Raw genomic sequence first — 19,963 nt, 5'->3', positions numbered from 1 at the left:
GTGAAGTAATTTTGCATGGTTGAATATAACATACAATGTTATTGCTATTAAAAAAGGGGAAGGTCAGAGGTAACATTGCAAGATGAAAGGTATCAAAAGGATGGTGACTCATCCTTTCCCAGGCACCAGGGCCCTGCTGCAGCCCAGCTGTGCTGTCTGTCTCTGCACCTCAGGGCCACACTGTGCCACCTCTTGCCACTTGCTCAAAGTCCTCTGCAAACTGTGCTGGAAGGTTCACAAATCACTTCTGTAGCTCTCATTTCTGTTCCCAAAACATGACAGACAGCAACTGATGAAGAGTCACTCCCTGACCTCTTTTAGGGCAATATAAATGACACCCAACAGTAATTTACATGTTTTCTTTGCACTGAAATGCACAGTTCTTACATGGTTAATAATATCATCTTAAATGTGGTGTGTTTTTACCTATAAATCTTTTGTAGGTAAAATTCACACATATACCCAAAGTAGGTGAAAACTAAGTTTGAACCAATGTCATGAGTGCAAGACAAAGTCTGCTGCATGTAGTTACAGTAAATTCACAAATACAAGCCGCACTGAGTATAAGCCGCATCGCCGGGTGCTGGCAAACATTTTGGTTTTTGTCCATAAATAAGCCGCACCCGAGTATAAGCCGCTCTGTGTTCGCAGGGAGGACCTGCGTGCAACAAAGTTGCCAATTAGTAACAGAATCGCGGCAGGGCGGGGTTTACTGGCTCAGCTCGGGCCATGAGGGCTCGGGGCTGCCGACAGGGCTGGGTGGCCCAGCTCGGCGCTGCCGCTCGGTGGGGATGCTCGGGGCCGGCTGCCGCCACTGCTGGGCTCAGTCACCCCAGCCTGGCACTGCCCCGCAGCGGCAGGGGGGGCACAGAACCCGCCGGCACCTGCGGCGGCCATGGGAGGCGGGGATGTAGCCTGCCTGCTCCTGCGGCGGCGGCACGCGGGGACGGGAGCGCCCCAAGCCGCGGGCCAAGCAGGAGAGAGCCCCTGCTTCCCCCGAGCCGTGGGGCCAGCAGGAGAGAGCTGCCTTGCCTTCCCCACCCCCTGTGCTGCCTGCACAGAGCAGCTCCACCCGCCGCGCAACAGAGTATCAATTTATAACAACCGCGTAAATGCAGGGTTTTACTGGCAGGAGCTCGACTTCGCAGTTTGCACTGACTTGGTTTGCACTCCCAGGGTTGAAAATGTCAGAAAATTATTCACATATTGGCCACACCTGACTATTAGCTGCATTTCCGGTATGGGAGTAAAATTTTGGTCAAAACAGTGCGGCTTGTATTCGTGAAATTACTGTACATGTATTTTAGGTGTTTAGGTGTTACCTACTATAAATATCCAAAATAATTGACTGTTCTATTATTATATGTAAAGCAATTGCATAAAATATTTTATGTAGTCACCCATTAATTCCTAAATCCCTTTTTATTCATATCAGTGGAAATATCACAGGTACCTTTTTTCCTTATCTTGACAGCAATGCTCTCTTTCTCTCCCTCTGCTGATGTGGGGACGCAGCTTGGTGCTGCTTCCAACAACTTCATGATGTTTGAATTCTTGATTTTAAGTGTTTCCATTTTCACCATTATTAAAGAAAAACAACAGTACAATTTAGTATTTTAGTCTCTGCATTGACCATGAATCAATACAACACACATAAAATAACTCATTATTAAAAAAAATTGAATTGTGTAATTATGAGTAGGGATAAAATCAGTGTTCCACAAGTTACACTGTAATGCAGTGATAATGTTGGAGTCCTGACCCCTTATTTTAAGCTGTATTACTTATGGTTAAGCCAATTTCAGTTTAAATGGTAACATACATACTAAAATTGATTCAGTACAGAATTTAGTGGTCATTGAGCTACATCTCAGAGGCCATTTAAGCACATTAAATTAGGGGCCATGTGTCAAATCCTTTAAAGAGTGAAATAATTCTGTATCATTTACTGTTACATGTAATGTTATTGCTATTAATAAAGGGGAAGGTCAGAGTTATCTATTGCAGATAAAAGGAATCAAACGGCTTGAAGGCAGAAGATGGTGAGTGGGACAAGGAACACTGCTGCCAGTGCAACTGATTAGTGTATGGTGTTCATTTGCCTACATCCAACATCGCTTCTGCTCTCTGCCTTTACAGAGATTTTAATGTTAATTTTTTAGGTCTGTGCTTCCACTCTTTCTAGACTCATCCTTTTTGCCTAGGATAATTTATTCTACAAACAAGACCGGCTTCACAGGCCACTGGAGTCATTTGTAGGCTGTGGAACAAGCAGGCATCTCAGTGTTTCAGTCCCCCATAAGTGCTGAATGCAGCTCAGTCAGTGCAGCCCAGCTGTGACAGCAGCACTGCTGCTTGTTCCCCTGTCCTGCCCCATGAGCCAGGGCCAGGCTGGTGTGAGCCAGGGCCAGGTTGGTGTGAGCAGTGTGAGCCATGGCCAGGCTGGTGTGAGCAATGTGAGCCAGGGCCAGGCTGGTGTGAGCAATGTGAGCCAGGGCCAGGCTGGTGTGAGCAATGTGAGCCATGGCCAGGCTGGTGTGAGCAATGTGAGCCAGGGCCAGGCTGGTGTGAGCAATGTGAGCCAGGGCCAGGCTGGTGTGAGCAATGTGAGCCAGGGCCAGGCTGGTGTGAGCAGTGTGAGCCAGGGCCAGGCTGGTGTGAGCAGTGTGAGCCAGGGCCAGGCTAGTGTGAGCAATGTGAGCCATGGCCAGGCTGGTGTGAGCAATGTGAGCCAGGGCCAGGCTGGTGTGAGCAATGTGAGCCATGGCCAGGCTGGTGTGAGCAATGTGAGCCAGGGCCAGGCTGGTGTGAGCAATGTGAGCCATGGCCAGGCTGGTGTGAGCAATGTGAGCCAGGGCCAGGCTGGTGTGAGGAACGTGAGCCAGGGCCAGGCTGGTGTGAGCAGTGTGAGCCAGGGCCAGGCTGGTGTGAGCAGTGTGAGCCAGGGCCAGGCTAGTGTGAGCCAGGGCCAGGCTGGTGTGAGGAATGTGAGCCAGGGCCAGGCTGGTGTGAGCAGTGTGAGCCAGGGCCAGGCTGGTGTGAGCAATGTGAGCCATGGCCAGGCTGGTGTGAGCAGTGTGAGCCAGGGCCAGGCTGGTGTGAGCCATGGCCAGGCCGGTGCAGCACTCACAGGCTCAGCGCAGTCGGCAGCGGTGCAGTTCCACTCATTGCGCAGGTGCTGCAGGGCCCCGTTCTGCAGCAGCAGGGCTACCAGCGCCTCGTTCCTGCTGGCCACGGCCTCGTGCAGGGCTGTGTTGCCCTTGGCATTGCAGAGGTTCACAGAGGCGCCGTGCTGCACAGCAAAGGGAAACAAATCCGAGTTAGGATGGCAGGAGGGACCTGAGCCATGCAGCAGCCCCAGAGCTGCACGCAGCCAGAGGCAGCTGCCAGCACAGCAACCAGAACCCACTTGGGCATGTCAGTGCCCCATCTCATAGCTACAGCTCCATGGATCAGCTCAGTTTACTTTTGCATGTACCTATTATACATTCCAAGCTTTAGAGGTACTTAAGAAACCCCCAACCCCATGTGATAGAAACCCAGGCAAGAAAACCCGTCACTGGCCACATAAAAGTTCCATTCAAACAGCTACCTGTACAATAATAGCAAGGTAATATTTATCTAATTAAAATCTGTGAAGGGGTAGGATTGAAAGCAGTAAGTTAACAAAAACTCTTATTTCTTTCCCCAAATATTTTTGACAGAGAAATGCATAACTAAAAATACTGATCCCGAGTACTAGGTAAGCACAGACATCACATGAGAAATACTAGCAGAACAGACTGTCTTCAATGATCTTACCTGCAGCAACAGGACAGTAGTCTCATAGTGGCCATTCACGCATGCATAAATTAAGGGAGTATTTCCATATATATCCTTTTTATTTTGTTTAGCATTGTAATCTATCAGACACTTGACCACCTATTGAAAGAAGCAACAACTTTACTCTTACTGAGTATGAGACTAATTTTCATATTTTAACACCTGCTATTAAAAAAGAAAAATTTAATCAGCTACAAGAAAGGCCAGAAAATAAAACTCAAGGTGTCTGAAAAACAAATATAACCAGTAACTTAACAAAATATAAAAACCAAACCACCACAGCAGCAGCATCCTTTTCCAAACTCATCACAACACTTGGAAATTCTTTATACTCTAATTACCCCATGAACTAATCTATAATTCTCCCATGAATTAACCTGCAACTCTGGGTTGTATTCTTGGTTTTTCTTGCTTCCCTAGTGCTTTTATCTTCCCATCATTTTTAAAATCCTCTTTTTTCCCTCCTGCAGTCTTCAGCTCCTATTTTTAAAATCCTTTTTTTTGCTTTTGTGCATCTTTCCATTTGCCTGCCTGCCCCTGCTTTTTCATGTTTGTAATTTTCCCATCTCATTTACTCTCCCTCCAGCATTCACACCTTCCCTCCCATGGGCTTATGCTTCTACTCCATTGCTTTTTGCTTCCCTGACTTGAAGGGAGGGACGAGTTATCTGCTGCCTCAAAGCTCCACTCAGCTCATGATCTAATTAAAGGAGTTGAAAATACAGTCACTATTTAATAGTGTGGCTTTGAAGACACCAAGACACAAACATAACCTAGAGAAGAAGGTACAGAGGAATGTACACAGAAGATTCAGTGCACAAGGGATGTTTAAAGCATTTGAAGTACGACAGAAGGTTTTTGCACCACTTGCATTAAACCATTTATATTAAAACGAATTATTAAACACCATTGCATTTTAAGTAATTTATAAAGAAAAGGTGTCTACTGAAACTATTTCAGCTCAAAGTTCTCCTTTCCATCTGGAGATTTTAGACACTGAAAACAAACACCCACACTGCCAAACTCGTTCTCTCTGTCCCTAGTTTGGTGTGGTTGATAGTTTGCCCAGGCAGCTTTCTCTGGGTGCCAGGTGCCAGTGAGCTGTGTGCCAGGGCAGAGTTACCTGGGAGTGTCCCCTCTGGCAGGCCAGGTGCAGGGGAGCTGCCAGCTGGGCATTCTTGGTGTTGGCATTGGCACCGTGGCGCAGCAGCAAAGCTGCCAGCTCTCTGTGGCCGTGCAGAGCAGCCATGTGCAGAGGGGTGAAACCATCCTGGTTTGAAACATTCACTCCCAGCCCGTTGGCACAGATCCTGGAAAACTTCTGTGGAGGAAAACACACAATAAAGCTGTCAAAATATTCATGCTTTGTTTTTAGTTAATGAAATAGGCAAATACCTGCTAAGTTTATATAAACAGGCAGATGGGCATTACAAGCAATTCTGCTAGAGCTTAATTTGAGGCCTTCAGAAAAAGTCAGTAAAACAGCAGCTTGGTAGTATTTTTCAACAGAAATTTACTTTTATTGTTATCTCTTTTCATCCAACATGATAACTTAATAGAGAGCAATTCCAGGCAAAGTATTCATGATATTAAAAAGAGGCTAAAGCAGCACAGGTTGAGACATAAGTAAAACTGGAAGTTTTTATACAGTTGTTAGGATGTTCTTACTGGATATGAGGCAGTGTTAATGAGTTACTTTCATTTACACAGATATTTATGCTCTTTGAGACAGACAGTAAACACCCCTTAATGCTACATGGGGTAATAAGGATACAAACTAAAATTAATTTAATTCATCTGGAAGCAGAGAACAGACTCCCCTGGGGAGTCAGGATAAGGAAACCACCTGGAGGACAGTTTACCCAGCAGTACAGAACATCCTCTTTCACTCCTCTTGGAAACTGTGGCTGGCTGACATTTACAGTGGTGCACAATTTTTCATTCTGTGCTTGCCTAACACAGGGGTTAGGATTAATTAAAAGTTCCTTCTTCTCATTCAGCAGACAAGTAAATTCCACAGCAGATGCCATTCCCCTCCCTGTCAGCAATAAAATGAGCTTTGGTCTCCAGCTCTGACATCTTTAGCACATGATCTCTGTCCTGAGGGCACAGGGACACCCCTTACCAGAGAAAAAAGCACGGTGTGAATGTGAAGCATTTAAGGACAACAGCAGACTCAGCCTGCACAAAATAAACTGTGGTGGCAGTGGGGAACATAGAAGTTAAGCTATCTCACAGTGCTGTTAACCTCAAAGTAGCAAATAAACTGAAAATTTGTAATTGGGATTTTTTTTGCAATGACTTATCCAGTCATGTACACCTTCAGAAGCAAGTTATGGAATTTCTATCTCCAAAAAGCTACAATTGTTCCTTATTTAAAACAACAACAAAACCAAACAAAAAATACATACACAAAAAACCCCACCCAAACCCAAAAAACAACAAACCAAAACAACCCATAAAAAGAGTGTATTGTAAAGCCTCTTTCTATTCACGTGTGGTAAGTTAGGGGGAAGAAGATCTTTGCAATTGAAAAGAAAACCATTGTAATTGTATCTAATCTCTGAAGAGGCTTTAGATATGGCTTGTAGAAAAGATGCCACGCAATTAAAAAAAAAGACTTTATCAGCATTACAGGGATTCTGGGATTAGCAGGTATTCCTTGCTGAACTGATTACTAACAGGTAAGCAGATATGCTGTGCCAGTAGCAGTGTAAACTAAAGAGAACCAGAGACTTAGAAAAGAATGTTTATTCACAGTTGTCCAAAACTTCCTGACAGCACTCCACATATCCTAAAAGCAAACTGTGACACTTCCTCAATACATTGGACATTAAGCAAGTCCATGAACACTTTTCCTGTATCCAAAATTTTTAACAGTTCAATTAAATAAAAGAAGAATTTCATAGCATCAGATGAAGTGTGAAAATCTGCATACAGCTCATTTCTTTTTAGACACAGAGCCAGAGGTGCTGGGCAATATGAATGCTATTTCCCTGGAGCTAAAACTTACATTACATGAATATAAATTATTCTTTTTACAGAATGAACATTCCAACCTTTTGTGCTGGTCCACATTTTGAGCACTGGCATAAGGGATGGCAGAATTCTGGTTTTGATGTACTGGCTGTATCATCCTCATCTTCCAAGTCTTCTTCCACCCATTCCAAGAGATAACGGACCTGGCATAAAAAGCAAGTCCTTCTTTATAGAGTCCAAAAGTCCCATGTCCTAACAGATCTGCATATGTAGACAAGTCAGATTTGCACAAACACACATAAGAGTATCTCAGGAAGAGCAAACAGCTAACTCATGCCATCAGCTGCCCATAGGCCAAATTAAAAAATCAAGTGTTATGGTTGACAAAGCAGCTAGAAGTCCTCTAAGTACAGCAGTGAAGTGAATTATAAATTACTTCCTGCTGCCTAATCACAACTTCAGTGTTCACCCACTCTTGAACATTCCAAATCCTTTTAGCTCAGATGATTTGTACTAACTCTTATCAATGTGAATTTTGTTTCATCTTTAGCTTTAAAGAACATAAGGAATGACAGGGATGACAACATTAAACTTTGCAGGGGCACTGGCTTTCCTTAGGTCTGTCACTTCTCAGCAGCTGGACAGTTTCACTTTTTCCTCAATGTACAATGCCTCATTTTTGAGAGGGAGGCCCTTCAGGGAAGTCTTAGGGCTCAGGGCATTCATGCACAACCTGCAAACAGTGATGCTCAGGGCATGTAAATTTTACATCACATTTCATTTTAAAAAATGCTGTTTAAGCAGTGCATTTTAATCTTGAAATTCATTAGTCTACATTTCACTAAAGACATCTTAGAATTAGCAGTGACTGTATCAAGTCTCCATTACTACTGGACCAAGCCAAGATCTCTACAGCTGTAGTGCAAGGGAATGGGGACAGGGGGATTTCTGAGACATTCCTCCCACTTTGTTTATTCTCACACTTGTCACAGGTTCTGCTCCTCACCACTAAGCTCTGGGGAAAAAAAACACATCCATATCCTATCCACTTAAACACATGTAGCTACAAAAAATCCTAGGACAGCCAGGAAGGGCCCTATACCTGATTCTGAATGATAACATATTTGAGCCTGAAAAGGGATGTTTTTCACAGACTATTGCTTTCCCTGCAAATTCCACGTTCTTCTCTGGAGTAAAGGAAATCCTCTCTCAAGCCTGCCTGTTAACGGAAGGCCAGCTCAGCAAAGCTTTACTACTTGCCACATTTGTATCTGTCTAAAATGAGCAGAAGCGTTACTTCACTTCCCCCTTTACCTGCAGACTTACCTAGACTCTCACAATCGACTTCCTCCTCCTCCTGTGACAGCCCAATATTGCTGCTCTCATTATCCAATGCACAGCCCCCAACACACTGATACCAGTGTCTCCCAAAAACCTGGACACACTACTCCTGTGCCCATCTCTATAATTACAGTGCAGTAGCCTGTAATTCTTGGTTTAAAGGTATTTTTTGTCAAAATATTAGCTGTAGTCTCTGTACCCTCACTCCAACCTTTCAGCTGCTCCACAACACTTATTTCAGACAAGAGATTTGCCTTTTTTCTGTGGAAGATTTGCACACATCCTTTCCTCTGGACAGGCTAGGTACAAGGAGAGCACCAAATCCAGAAGCTATGCTGAGACAATGCCAATTACATCATAATGTTTACAATTTTTTAAAATCTTCCAGTTTCACAGCACTTTTTAAATGCCTTCTCTTGCAAACCTCAGTTGGCTGGCACAGCAAAACTCTACAGCAGCCCTAATGACCTGGTTGCTGTGGCTGTTTCCATGGGGACAGACCTCAGGCTGTCAGAAAAAGGTCAGAGTTTTTAAATACTCTTGGTTTTTTAATAGATATACAATTTGTAACCTTTGTCATCCAGTAGCGTGATTCTCCTATTATGAACAGTTTTACATGAACTTCATAAGGAGGAAAGAAAAGCCACAAAAGCTAAATGATTCTGTCATCTGAATGCACAGACTGGATTTCTATATGCTTTTCATTGTTGCTCTCTATTGAGCAGTGCTAGATACTAATTTTCCTGCAAGTTATAGCACTGTATTTAATTTTCTTGACATAGGTTAGATTTTTACAAAGTGGGTGGAAAGTTAACTGCAATACAAAGTTAACATGCACATTTACCACTGGCCAGGAAGATGACAAATATCTCGCCATTGCACATGTTACTGCTTCTTGAAATTACTTAAGAGCTGGCTTAGAAATAATTACTTGTATTAAGTCACATTGTAAACTAGGATAATAATTTGTACACAACAACTGAGCAGTTCTTTGCTTTATCAGTTGATAAATTATTTCTATCATCTCAGTGGAATAAAACATAAGAGAAACAGTATTAACATGGCACATATTTTGTAACCTGGGTTTTCTATTTTCTGATGAGTCTGTGAGGCTTCATTGGCATATGTAACTCCTGATACAAACAAAACCCAAACAGGTTTTTCAGAACATGCACCCAGCAGAGCAAACCTGCATTCTCATAAAGCTCTTTGGCTTTGTTCTGTGAACTACAAGAAAATCAAGAAATCTACAGCCTTATACACATTTCCAAAAGCGAAACTCCTAGGGATTCCTGCATCATGTTCAATTTTTCAGTAGAATGACATTGGAAGTATCTTATTTTTTAACGAATAAAGGCAATAATAAATAAAAAATTACAGAACATCACTGGTATTATTATAGCCATCAGCTGTCTATTTGAAGTGAAATCCAAACTACACATTGTTTTGTGTCCCACAAATAGCATCTCTGTGCTGACTAGGGTCACCTAAATTTCCTCTTTACATGAGATTATTACCCATTACCAAGCATTCTCCATCCTATTTACAAGAAACTTCCTCAATTTGAACGAGATAAAACGGAATTCAGTAAAATTCAACAGCCACATTAACACTCACCATTTCTAGATCTCCATCAGTAACTGCTCTCAGGAGTTTTTCCACCTATGTATGAAGAAAATGATTTATTTGCTTTGTTAGTATTGGTATTAAGCTGAACACAAAAAATCCCATGTCCTTTGCTAACCTCCTAAGCTCATGCAGTAGGATTACTGTTGGCCCATTTCATATTTATTGATAAAGTTGTAAAGGAAAAACCTTCTTCCTTTATGAAACAGAAAATCTGCGCAAGGCCTGTGGCCATTTGATGCTCTCTGACTTGCTTAGTTAAACAGTACTTACCTAAATTGAGGATTTGTGGCCCACCCATATACAAAGCCATGTAAGCTGATATATATTATTATGCTGCTCCAGCAGCAGCTGCCCTGTGCATTTCTGTGTGAACCTGACATTAAAAATCCCTGCTCGAGGCAAATTCCTACCCTAACATACACTAATACTCTTTGGACTCTTCCTGAGCTACTCTCTGCTACAAACGATGGCAGGTTTCACTGTGCTATTTGAGAAACAACAGTTTAAGATTAAAAAGATGCTTTCTAATTGCTACCTTTACATCTGCAGTTAACTGTTTTAATCCTGTGCTAAAACTCAAATATTTACAAATATAACTTGACTGTAAGTGTGAAATTTGTTTTCTTAAAATCTGGAAAGGTATAAATATCAAAGGGGATGCATTAGGACAAGCACCAGCATTAGCCCATTTAAGTGTTAGGTCAAGCCAGGGCTCCACTGCTGGGTGAAGGTGATCTGTCCACGAGCTCTGCAGGAGGAGAAGAGACACGTGAGGGAGGAAGAGGTGGAAGGTGCTCTGCAGAGCACTGGTGCCACTCCACTGAGCCCTCAGGTAGCTTGTGAAAGCAGGAGATTAACTTGTCTCTTCACTTCTCTAATTCTCTACTCTCCCATGAAGGAGATGCAACCTGACAGGAATAGGAAAGATGCCAGCAAAAGGGCAGAGAGAGTGCATCAGTCCTCTCACAACTCACCTGGCTTTGCAGAGTATCAAGAATCATTTAATAAGCTTTGTGGAAGTCTGTTCCAGCATTGTAACAAATTATTCCACACTGTGCTAGAATGACCAAAGATGCTGCTGTGTAAGCATACTTGTTTCAATAGTAAGGAACACCTTGCAAGTTGAAGATGTCATGGAGTGACAGCTTCAGTCATGCTTCACCCTTCACATGGAAATTACCACCTTGCTGAGTGTGATAGTGGTGCTTGGCAAGGCAAACAAGGAAGAATGAGACTGAAGTTTGTGTTTTATTGCTCTGGTCTCTTTCTTCAGGGTTTTAGATGAAGAACAGGAAACAAACAGCTGAAAGATCAGATGCCAGATTAAATCTCTCCATTTTTACCTCTTATGCTAAGTTAAGTTTTATCACCACCTTTCTAATACAGGATAAAGGTTCTTGAAGTCATGCACTGGTCACTCCAGGCAAAATCTATGATTCTTTGATTTTTCTTTCCTAACTTTAAATGTCTAAAAGTCAACTGTCTAAATCTCAGCCAGGCATTTAAACTCCCTCTCTGCAGAACAGAATGCAATCAACAAACAACACCTCAGTGCAACTCAGGTCAAAGTAAGCATATCTGAGATCAACTCCTCTCTGGAGTTAATTTCCCTCCACTGACTAAGGAGGACAAATAGATGTCTGAAGTGAAGACAACTGTCTTCCAGAAGTTGGGTGAGCTGAATCCCAATCTCTGCACACATACAGCTAAAATGGACTATATACACTAGGGAGGTCTGTGCCTCCCCTAAACTTCCCCTAATCATACAGGATAATGTCACTGGAGAATGTAAAGGTCTTAATGATTTTTCAGGAGTCATCTTATGCCATACAAGAGGCCTAACAGTAATAGCAGTGACCCACAAGCTCTGTAATTTCTTTCCAAAAATAACAACTTTCTTAAAGGACTAAAAGCTGCCTTAGGCCCCAGCAGTGGTACAACATTTGTTATGCAGCTTATAGATAATTTATTAAGAGCACTTAGGGCAAAATGTCTACTACATCCATTTCTCCATCTTTCCGGTTTGTTTTCTCCCTCTTCCATGGAACAGAACCTTCCTTTAAAAGCAAAAATAGAAGAAACAAATCTACTACAATTCACCTGCATGGCCAGCTTTTCAGCTACTAAACAGAAACTGTGCCTGGAGATTTTAGTTACAACAGATCAAGTCCCAAATTTACAATCCTGGCTCTTTCACTTTCTCTTTTCTCAGTCAAGCCACTATCACTGGCTCATTTAAGAGTATTGATTAATAAAGGTCTGACTAAACCCCCTTAATCCAAATACTTAAGCCTTGAAATCTAGAAAACTGACTATACCAGTTTCCCATTATTTCCTTCATGAAGCTCTCCCAGCTCCGGGCTCTTACTTCTGAGCAGGGAGCCCAGGTGAAACTTGGCACACAGAAATAAAGCTGGATTACAGAGAAGCTCATTAACCCCAAGGACCTCAGGTGTAAGCAGTTTGTAATCTTTTCCCCTGGTTTGAACTACAGTCTTAGCACTTGAATGTGACGAATTTGTTTCTTCAAAGAAAAACAAATCCTCATTCTACAAGAACTTCTTCAGAGTGCTTGACTCTGTACAAACAGAGAGGTACAGCCCTACACTGAGTCTCTCACACAGCAACTCAAGTGTGAAATCATAATGTCCAGTCAAAATTTGCATTGCTGTGTTTCTTCAATGTTTTTAGAAAACTAAAACTTCTGACAAGAGAAGAACCTTTTAATAGCAGGAAAAGGAAGAATTCTAATGTAGTGCTGATATTGAAAGAAACAAACATACTTAGGAGGTCAATTAGGAAAAAAAATGAATAGGCAGACTAGGAAAAATAAACAGAAGCATCAGAATGAGCGGTAGCATGACAGTCTTGGGAAGGGGTTGAAGTGTGGCTCTGATATCTCACAGGAAAAATATTCAGAGGATGCCATCCAGTGTGGACAAAGCAAAAGCAGCAAACACATACATGCAAGATATCTAATATATAGTCTGTACTACTTCACTTATTAAAAATTGGTTCCCATGCCTATTTTGAAAGCATGTCTTAACATTCCAGTTTGTTGTTTGCCAGACTGCCTGTACTAGTCTCCTTTCCCTGACAGATTTTGTCAGCTACCAGCGGCAACTAATTCCTGGATGGAACACACAGGTCCTTGGGGCACTGACTGCATTTTGACAAATCTCAACAAATTCTCAAATTAGACAGTTAACTTCAACAAATAGGAACAACTACTTCAGAGATGGTGTCAATTTTTCATCAGAAATAACCAACAGAGCAGTTGAAACCACACAAAAATAAGTGCTCAAGTACTGAGATGACAAGTCCCTGAGGACAGCAGTTACCATTTTCCAAACCACACAGAAAACTATTCTTGAAAAAGCACTTTAAAATCTGTGGCAAATTATCACTCTTCTAGCTTCCTTCACTTTGCTTACTGTCAAAACCTCTATCTTAGACTTACCTCTTTGTAACTGTTTTTTGCTTCTTCTTGCCTTATATCAGTTGATGCTGATGACAGGCTTGAGACAGAGGATCCTCTGCTGAAAGTTTCTGTTGAGTGCTGAGGAGACCTAAGCGGTGACTTGCAGTTGGGAAAAAACATATAAAAATCAAACAACTGGAAAAGGTTAAATATCAAATTAAGGAGGTTAAGCATAGGCAAGAAATAGTTTAGCAACTTGCATGGGCTGTTACCTCAGAAGCACTCTGTCCTCTCTCAAACGTTAGGTAGTTTAATTCCATCAATGACAAAATCTGCATAAAAATATTAAAAAGAACCAATGCAACTCCACTTATAGAGGAATCTACTGACTGAAACACAAATTAGTTGACAATCTAATAATTAGTAACAGATTATGATTGAGAGGATTAAAAGTACCCATTTGCAAATTCATGTTCTATCCCACAGAATGCATTCCCGCTGCTGGAGTTAAAATGGGACCTTTCTTTCTCAGAGTGAAACACGAATTTTCTCTTTAACAGTGAAACCCTATTAGCAGTGAACATTTACACCTCTGAGGTGTTGCATCAGAAAGAAATCTGGCTGGAAGATAAAGAGGAATACCTTGGAATTTAATGCACACTGTAGGGAAGTCTCCTTCATGCGGTTCTGAATTTCTGGGTTTGCCCCGTTTTGCAAAAGCACTTCTATGATCCCTTGATAGCCCCAGCGAGCAGCAATGTGCAGAGCAGTGTCTCCCTTCTCATTGCCAATATCCAGCCTGCAGGAATGCACATCGTAGTACACTAAAGCCTTGACACACTGGGAAGAAAAGGAAAGCTATCAGTAATCTATAGTGTTGTGTCTCAGTTCAGATAACAGGCACAATCCTAAAAGTTTTGTTTGTACTGCTGCTCATGTAACCCATTACCTAAAGAGCAGACTTTAGTGGTACAGTGTCATTAAATAAACACTTAAATAACTACATTTGCAAAGCACTGCTATCTTTAATGTCAACTCACATTAAAAATCATTACAAACTACCAAATAAAGTCCTTATTTAGAGCACGAAACAATTTAGCCTTCAAATAATTTTATTTACTCTTTAAAAATATGTAAATTTAGTGCTAATTTGCATCAGTTTAATTCCATTCCAGTAGAATGCCCATTTGGTTTGTTACAAAACAATTACTTACATCTTCATGACCATAAGTGCAGGCTAAATGAAGTGGAGTATTTCCATTATTGTCCTGAACATCAGTACTTGCCTTGTAGTGCAATAAGAGCAGCTTAAAAGAAAAACAAAAGTAGACATTCAAGTAACTAAAAAATTAATATACAATTATTGCTCTGCAGATTCCTTTAGGGTTCTGGCATGATGAAGCACTTCAGGAGACACTAGTTCTGCCTCCTGTTTCAGACATCACCCTCTTGGCACTGCAGCACTGTTTGTGCCCTACCCGGAGAATCAAAAAGTCTCCTCTTACATATTCAGAATTTTAATTGAAAAAAATTAAATCTCTATTGCAGCAAACACTGCAATATATTCACAACATCATCTACCTCACATTTCAAGAGCCTATGCAAGCCAATTAAGACACAGCTTGATTTCAACAATGCTAATTGAAGAATATCACATACATTAAATTCAAGTAGACAATAAGTACTGTAGTTACATAGTCCATCCTAAACAAAGTCTGAAGCATTTAACTCAGTCCACTGACTGCAATGGCTGTTCTGTCTCAAGCAAGAGCAGAGATGCTCTCCATTTGTGTTATGTATTGGACATTGGTATTAATAAAGTGGATGAATTATCAGGTACGCAGAGCTGCCAGTTGGTTATAACCAATGGCTGAAAACCTTGCAGTAGAAGAAAAAATATCTTGCAAACTACAATGATGAAAGATCCTCCATTCTGACAGCTTACACAGTTCTGGTAAAAGCTCCCCAGAAGATCTAAATGACAGTGCCAGTAGAAGAACTTAGTAGGAGTCGTGTATGCATTATTTAGGTTAGGGGTTGTGCTTACTGTAACATTTTGATATCCCTTCTGACAGGCGAGGTGAAGGGGAGTTGAACCATGGTAATCGGTAGCATTGACAATGGCTCCTTTGGCTACGAGTAAATCCACTAAGGAAGTTTGACCTTGGAAAATAAGCATTCAAAGAAAGGAGTAAACTTTGCACAAGAACACTGCCAATTTTCAAATTCAAACAGTAACTATAAACCAAGATATCCTGAATTTCTGCATACTATGATTCCATATACTGCATATTCACTGCCTTGGTATTTGGGGTTTTTTGTGGCAGATTACTCAAGGTCAAAGCCCCGTAAAATAACCTCCAGCTAAAAGTAAAGTATATTTGTAAACCTACAAGTAACAAAAGAAAATATTTGGATTCAATATAATAACAAAAGGAAATTATAAATAAGAAACCACCCACTAAGAAAACAATACAGTTTCTAATAAAAGAAATTATGCAGTTTACAATAACGTACATTGCAATATAGGTATTACAGATCTACAATGCATAGCCAGCTGCAGGAAAGAGAAAAGCCCTTTCTCAATCTGCCAGTCCTTTAAAACAAGACTGGTTTCTGAGGACACATTTTTACTTTTCTTCAAAACTGAAGAACACACCACTGTGGTAGTCACTATGACAAAAATAAACACTCAGCAAACAAAGAGTAACTCAGCAATAAGAAAATGAGCTTAAAAGAATCGACAACAACTTGTCTGTGCTCAGATAGAAACAGCAAAATTTCAATAGCACAGAAGCAAAAAAACAATTTAATGCAGAATTCCAACCTTATTACAAAGGTGGAAAACAGGCTGACATAAAGATACAAAAGCAAAAGGAGTAGGAAGCACTAGTGAAGAACGCGAAGCCCACTCACCACAAATAGCAGCTATGTGAAGTGGAGTATATCCCCGGTCATCTCGGGAAAAGGGGGTGATAATGGAAGGGTCATTCAGTTTCCTTTAAAATACAATGGTTTTAAAACAGCTTAATTACCCAGCTGGTGGTTGGAAGGAAGAGAGAAAGAGAAAAGCTGCCAAGGATGACAAAAAACTGATTTTTGAACTTTTTATCCTTTTACATTGACAAAATATTCTATATAGAACTTTATATTTTGTTAAGAGAAGTGGGTTAGTCCCAGATATGTAAGTTTGATTCAAGAGAAGAAACACAATGTTTACCAAAGGAAACACAGGCTCCATCACAGAATGGGTGGGTTCCAAAGGCTTCTGTCTGCTCTCAGCATTTCTTCTGTTTTTTCAAACCACACACATACACACACACTCTCTACTACATCTCCAAGTGCCACCAAATTCCTCTATAACCAAGAGCAGCAGACTTTCTGAAGCAAATCTTAGAGAAAGGCTTCCACACAGCTTTCTATGCATTTGTAGGGTGAAGAGTGCTCACCCAGAAACCAGCTTCTCGCATTTGTCACAGTAGCACAGCGGGTGACACATTTTCTGTACAGTGTCCTTATCACTGTCACCTTGACTTAGCAGCCGCTCCACTTCCTCCTGATTACCTGAAGCAATATGCTGCAAAATAAACAAGAGTAGAGAGAATGAGAAACCAATATAAAAGGCCTCCTTTAAAAAAAAAAAAAAGCCAAGAGTAATTTACTGAAGCACAAAATGAAAGGCACTGATTATGAAAGACATATTCAAGCATTAGAAAGCAGAAATGAACAATGTCACAGCACAAAGCGCTCTAATGGGCATTCAGTATTAAAAAGAAACTGTTCTTGGCTTACTTCACTTTCTATAAAAAAATTAAAACAATTCCTATTGTCCTCTTTAGACTCAATCATGAAATTGAGCTCCCTCTGTGCAAAAACATGTCCATAAAATTACTAAGTCTCCAGCCATAAGCTGTGAACACATATAATTAGAAGCTCTGCTTTGTGTCCTTGTATAGGCAAAATTCTTTTAGAATGACAGTATGAGATTAACAGATAATATGAAGTAGCTGTCAGGTGACTACATTTAAATTATTTCAGAAAACTCCTCCAATTTCAAGCACTAAAAGCTGTGAGACACAAGCATTATCACATCTGTGCACTAAATGAGCCACACAATACCAACAGCAGTAAGACTTCATCCTCATTTGCTTCAGTATTTCACATAAAATGTGCTGAAATCCATAAGATTATATTATGTTAGCAAGGCTTTGGCACAAATGTACAGTAATTTCACGACTATAAGGCGCACCCTTTTGACTAAAATATTCCCTCGAACCCGGAAGTGCGCCTTATAGTCCGGTGTGCCTTATATGATGTACAAAGTTGCGAAATTTGCCAAACCAGAAGTGCGAGCTGCGAGCCGCGGGGGGAGCCAGCAGTGCCACGGGTGAAGGCGGGCCTGGGGCCCGCGGCACCGCCCCTGCCGGGTACAGGCGGGCCCGGGGGCCAATGGCTGCCAGGTTGAGGCGGGGCCTCGGCCAGCAACCGTGTGGGGGGAGCTGGGGGCGGGGCCTCACTGCAAAAACAAAAGTGCGCCTTATAGTCCGGTGCACCTTATCTGATCTACAAAGTTGCGAGTTTTACCAGCTCCCGGGGGGTGCGCCTTATAGTCCGGTGCGCCTTATGGTCGTGAAATTACTGTACTTGATTCAAAAGACACTTTTAGCATCTACTAAAACACATTTCACAGTACTAATGCAATTAACCCTTCATTACATTCCAGAAAATTGCAGAAAAGGAGGGATATAAACATGAAATATGCAAATACATACATATTCTGCCATAAAAGTTATTAACCTTAAACAAGCAGTCTATTGGTGCAGCAGACATCTGGGACAACAAGTTCATCCTTTGTCTTAAGAGCAGCTTGTCACACAGACTCTCAGATTCCTGAAAATAATTAATAGATAGATTGGTTATCTATACAGTCATTCAAAGGCAAAAGTGCAGAACCCTAACAGTAGAATTAACTTTTTAAACTATTAAACACTTATTTACTATGTATGAATTATCAGACACATGTGAAATCTGAATCAGTTTCACTTTTAAGATTTTGAGACATAAAAGACTAGGCACTTAGAGAAATAAGAAGTAGATGTTCACCAGAATATTTCTTTACTGAAATTCACCGTGAATTAACATTAATGAAATTATGGCTGTACCATCTAAAAAAGAACACAGCAAAACTAAAAAATACTTATTAAAGACAGCATGAACTGTAAGGGCTACAACATAGCTTTCTCAAGAGGAGAAATTAAGACAAATTCAAATAAAACATGTCCAATGGCTACTAAAAAGATGATCCAGATACAACTCTGACTCAAAGAATTCTAAACTTTCTGCTGCTGGCTGAAAAATAAAAGATTGTACCAGGCAAAACCTTGCTCTGCAGCAGATCCATCCATGTAGTATTTCCTACTTTGTTTGAGCTAAGTAGATACAGTTTAGCATCATACCCTTGCATCAGTACTTACTCTCTGGGACAACTAAAGATACACTTCAGGATGCATTAAACAATATAAATGCCTCCAAAACCAGGTGAAAACTGTGGAGTTAGATTTTGAGATGGCAGCACTGGCCTTCCCATGAAATAAAACAACCTAAGGAAAACACTTTCTAAGAATGCAGATGGAAACTTTTGCCTGTGGTTGGTTCTCATCCATAGCTGCTTCTGGTTGGCAGTGGTGCTGTTGTAGGATAACGGCTTGCTACAAATGGAAAGACTTCAGCCTCCATAAAACAGAAAGCCACTGCATTTAAGACACACACCCACATATCAGGCGAGCTTTGATGGTTTAGGATCTGGGCTATGGCTTTTGCAATTAAAGTCTGTCAAGACCAGATGCAAATGAGTAAGACCAGCCTGACTCCACTCTTACATTAGTAAGTCAGCATGAAATTTGAGCCTCGCAAACTGCAAATAAACAAGATCAGTTGAGTTAATACTTTCTAGAAATCAGACTGTTCATTTTTCAAAATCAACACAGATGCCTCTCATAAAGCTGTCCAAAAATACCCTTAAGAGTTCAGTAAATAACATCATTAAAAACATGTTTGCAAGATCTGGAGGTGAAAGTTTTTCTCTGTACTTCACAGGAAGGTGTTTGCATTTAGATACACAAAGGTGATAAATATTCACCAATCTTTTCAAATTGCAGTGCTTTAGCTAAGGATACCCAGGGCATATCTTCTCAGAATTACAAGGCATATGATACTAGTCTCCTTGGTTAGATTCTTCACTATGAACAGGAATAACTTCTCTACAAAATATTTGATCAAAAATCAGACTGCTGGTACAAGTTCCTAATGTCTAATCAGATTTTCTAGTGTGGATGGTCACAGACAGCTTCATGCTTTCACTGTGGAGAACCTAAGTAACCATCAGCAAGAACTGTAGCTTTACTATTGCTCCTTCTAGTGTGAGTGTCTAAAAGAAGTGTGCCCCAAATGAAATCATTATTTAAGAGAATCACATGACACAGCAACCCTAATGTAGCAGTATATATTTATTATATAATCAGAATAAAAACCCAGGTGAAACCACATATCCTCAATAGTGAAACATGGAATGACAAGAGAATAAGATATTCACTCTAGGGTTAAGGAAGTTTGGGCCTTCAAAGTCAGAACTCACTGGTACCAGCTTTACTGACAGCCCAACAATTTGTATTTCTTTTAAAAAGAGAGTGCTTTGACTGGGACTTTCAGTTATTTTAAGTGTTTTCTAGAAAATACACAACCAAACATTAATGACCTTTTTTATCTAACCGT

The 19,963-nt window shown here is 40.9% G+C and overlaps 1 protein-coding gene across 3 annotated transcripts in view; it reads right to left on the bottom strand.

The window, feature by feature from the left end:
* Nucleotides 1-19,963, bottom strand: part of ANKRD27 (ankyrin repeat domain 27) — a 56,578-nt gene that overhangs the window by 5,107 nt on the left and 31,508 nt on the right. For all 3 annotated transcript variants that reach the window (XM_033069919.1, XM_033069920.1, XM_033069921.1), the window contains exons 13-26: nucleotides 17,990-18,082; nucleotides 16,642-16,769; nucleotides 16,109-16,191; nucleotides 15,240-15,355; nucleotides 14,407-14,499; nucleotides 13,835-14,032; nucleotides 13,465-13,524; nucleotides 13,232-13,351; nucleotides 9,760-9,804; nucleotides 6,882-7,004; nucleotides 4,946-5,143; nucleotides 3,802-3,921; nucleotides 3,131-3,292; nucleotides 1,454-1,553 (exon numbers count right to left, since the gene is read on the bottom strand). In XM_033069919.1, the coding sequence (XP_032925810.1) occupies nucleotides 1,454-1,553; nucleotides 3,131-3,292; nucleotides 3,802-3,921; nucleotides 4,946-5,143; nucleotides 6,882-7,004; nucleotides 9,760-9,804; nucleotides 13,232-13,351; nucleotides 13,465-13,524; nucleotides 13,835-14,032; nucleotides 14,407-14,499; nucleotides 15,240-15,355; nucleotides 16,109-16,191; nucleotides 16,642-16,769; nucleotides 17,990-18,082 (1,639 nt within the window). The remainder of the gene's footprint in view (nucleotides 1-1,453; nucleotides 1,554-3,130; nucleotides 3,293-3,801; nucleotides 3,922-4,945; nucleotides 5,144-6,881; nucleotides 7,005-9,759; nucleotides 9,805-13,231; nucleotides 13,352-13,464; nucleotides 13,525-13,834; nucleotides 14,033-14,406; nucleotides 14,500-15,239; nucleotides 15,356-16,108; nucleotides 16,192-16,641; nucleotides 16,770-17,989; nucleotides 18,083-19,963) is intronic.

Source organism: Catharus ustulatus, chromosome 11, assembly GCF_009819885.2.
Source record: "Catharus ustulatus isolate bCatUst1 chromosome 11, bCatUst1.pri.v2, whole genome shotgun sequence".
NCBI classification, from domain to species: domain Eukaryota; kingdom Metazoa; phylum Chordata; class Aves; order Passeriformes; family Turdidae; genus Catharus; species Catharus ustulatus.
Note: the sequence above shows the minus strand (reverse complement) of the source record. Positions and strands in the feature narration are given on the sequence as shown.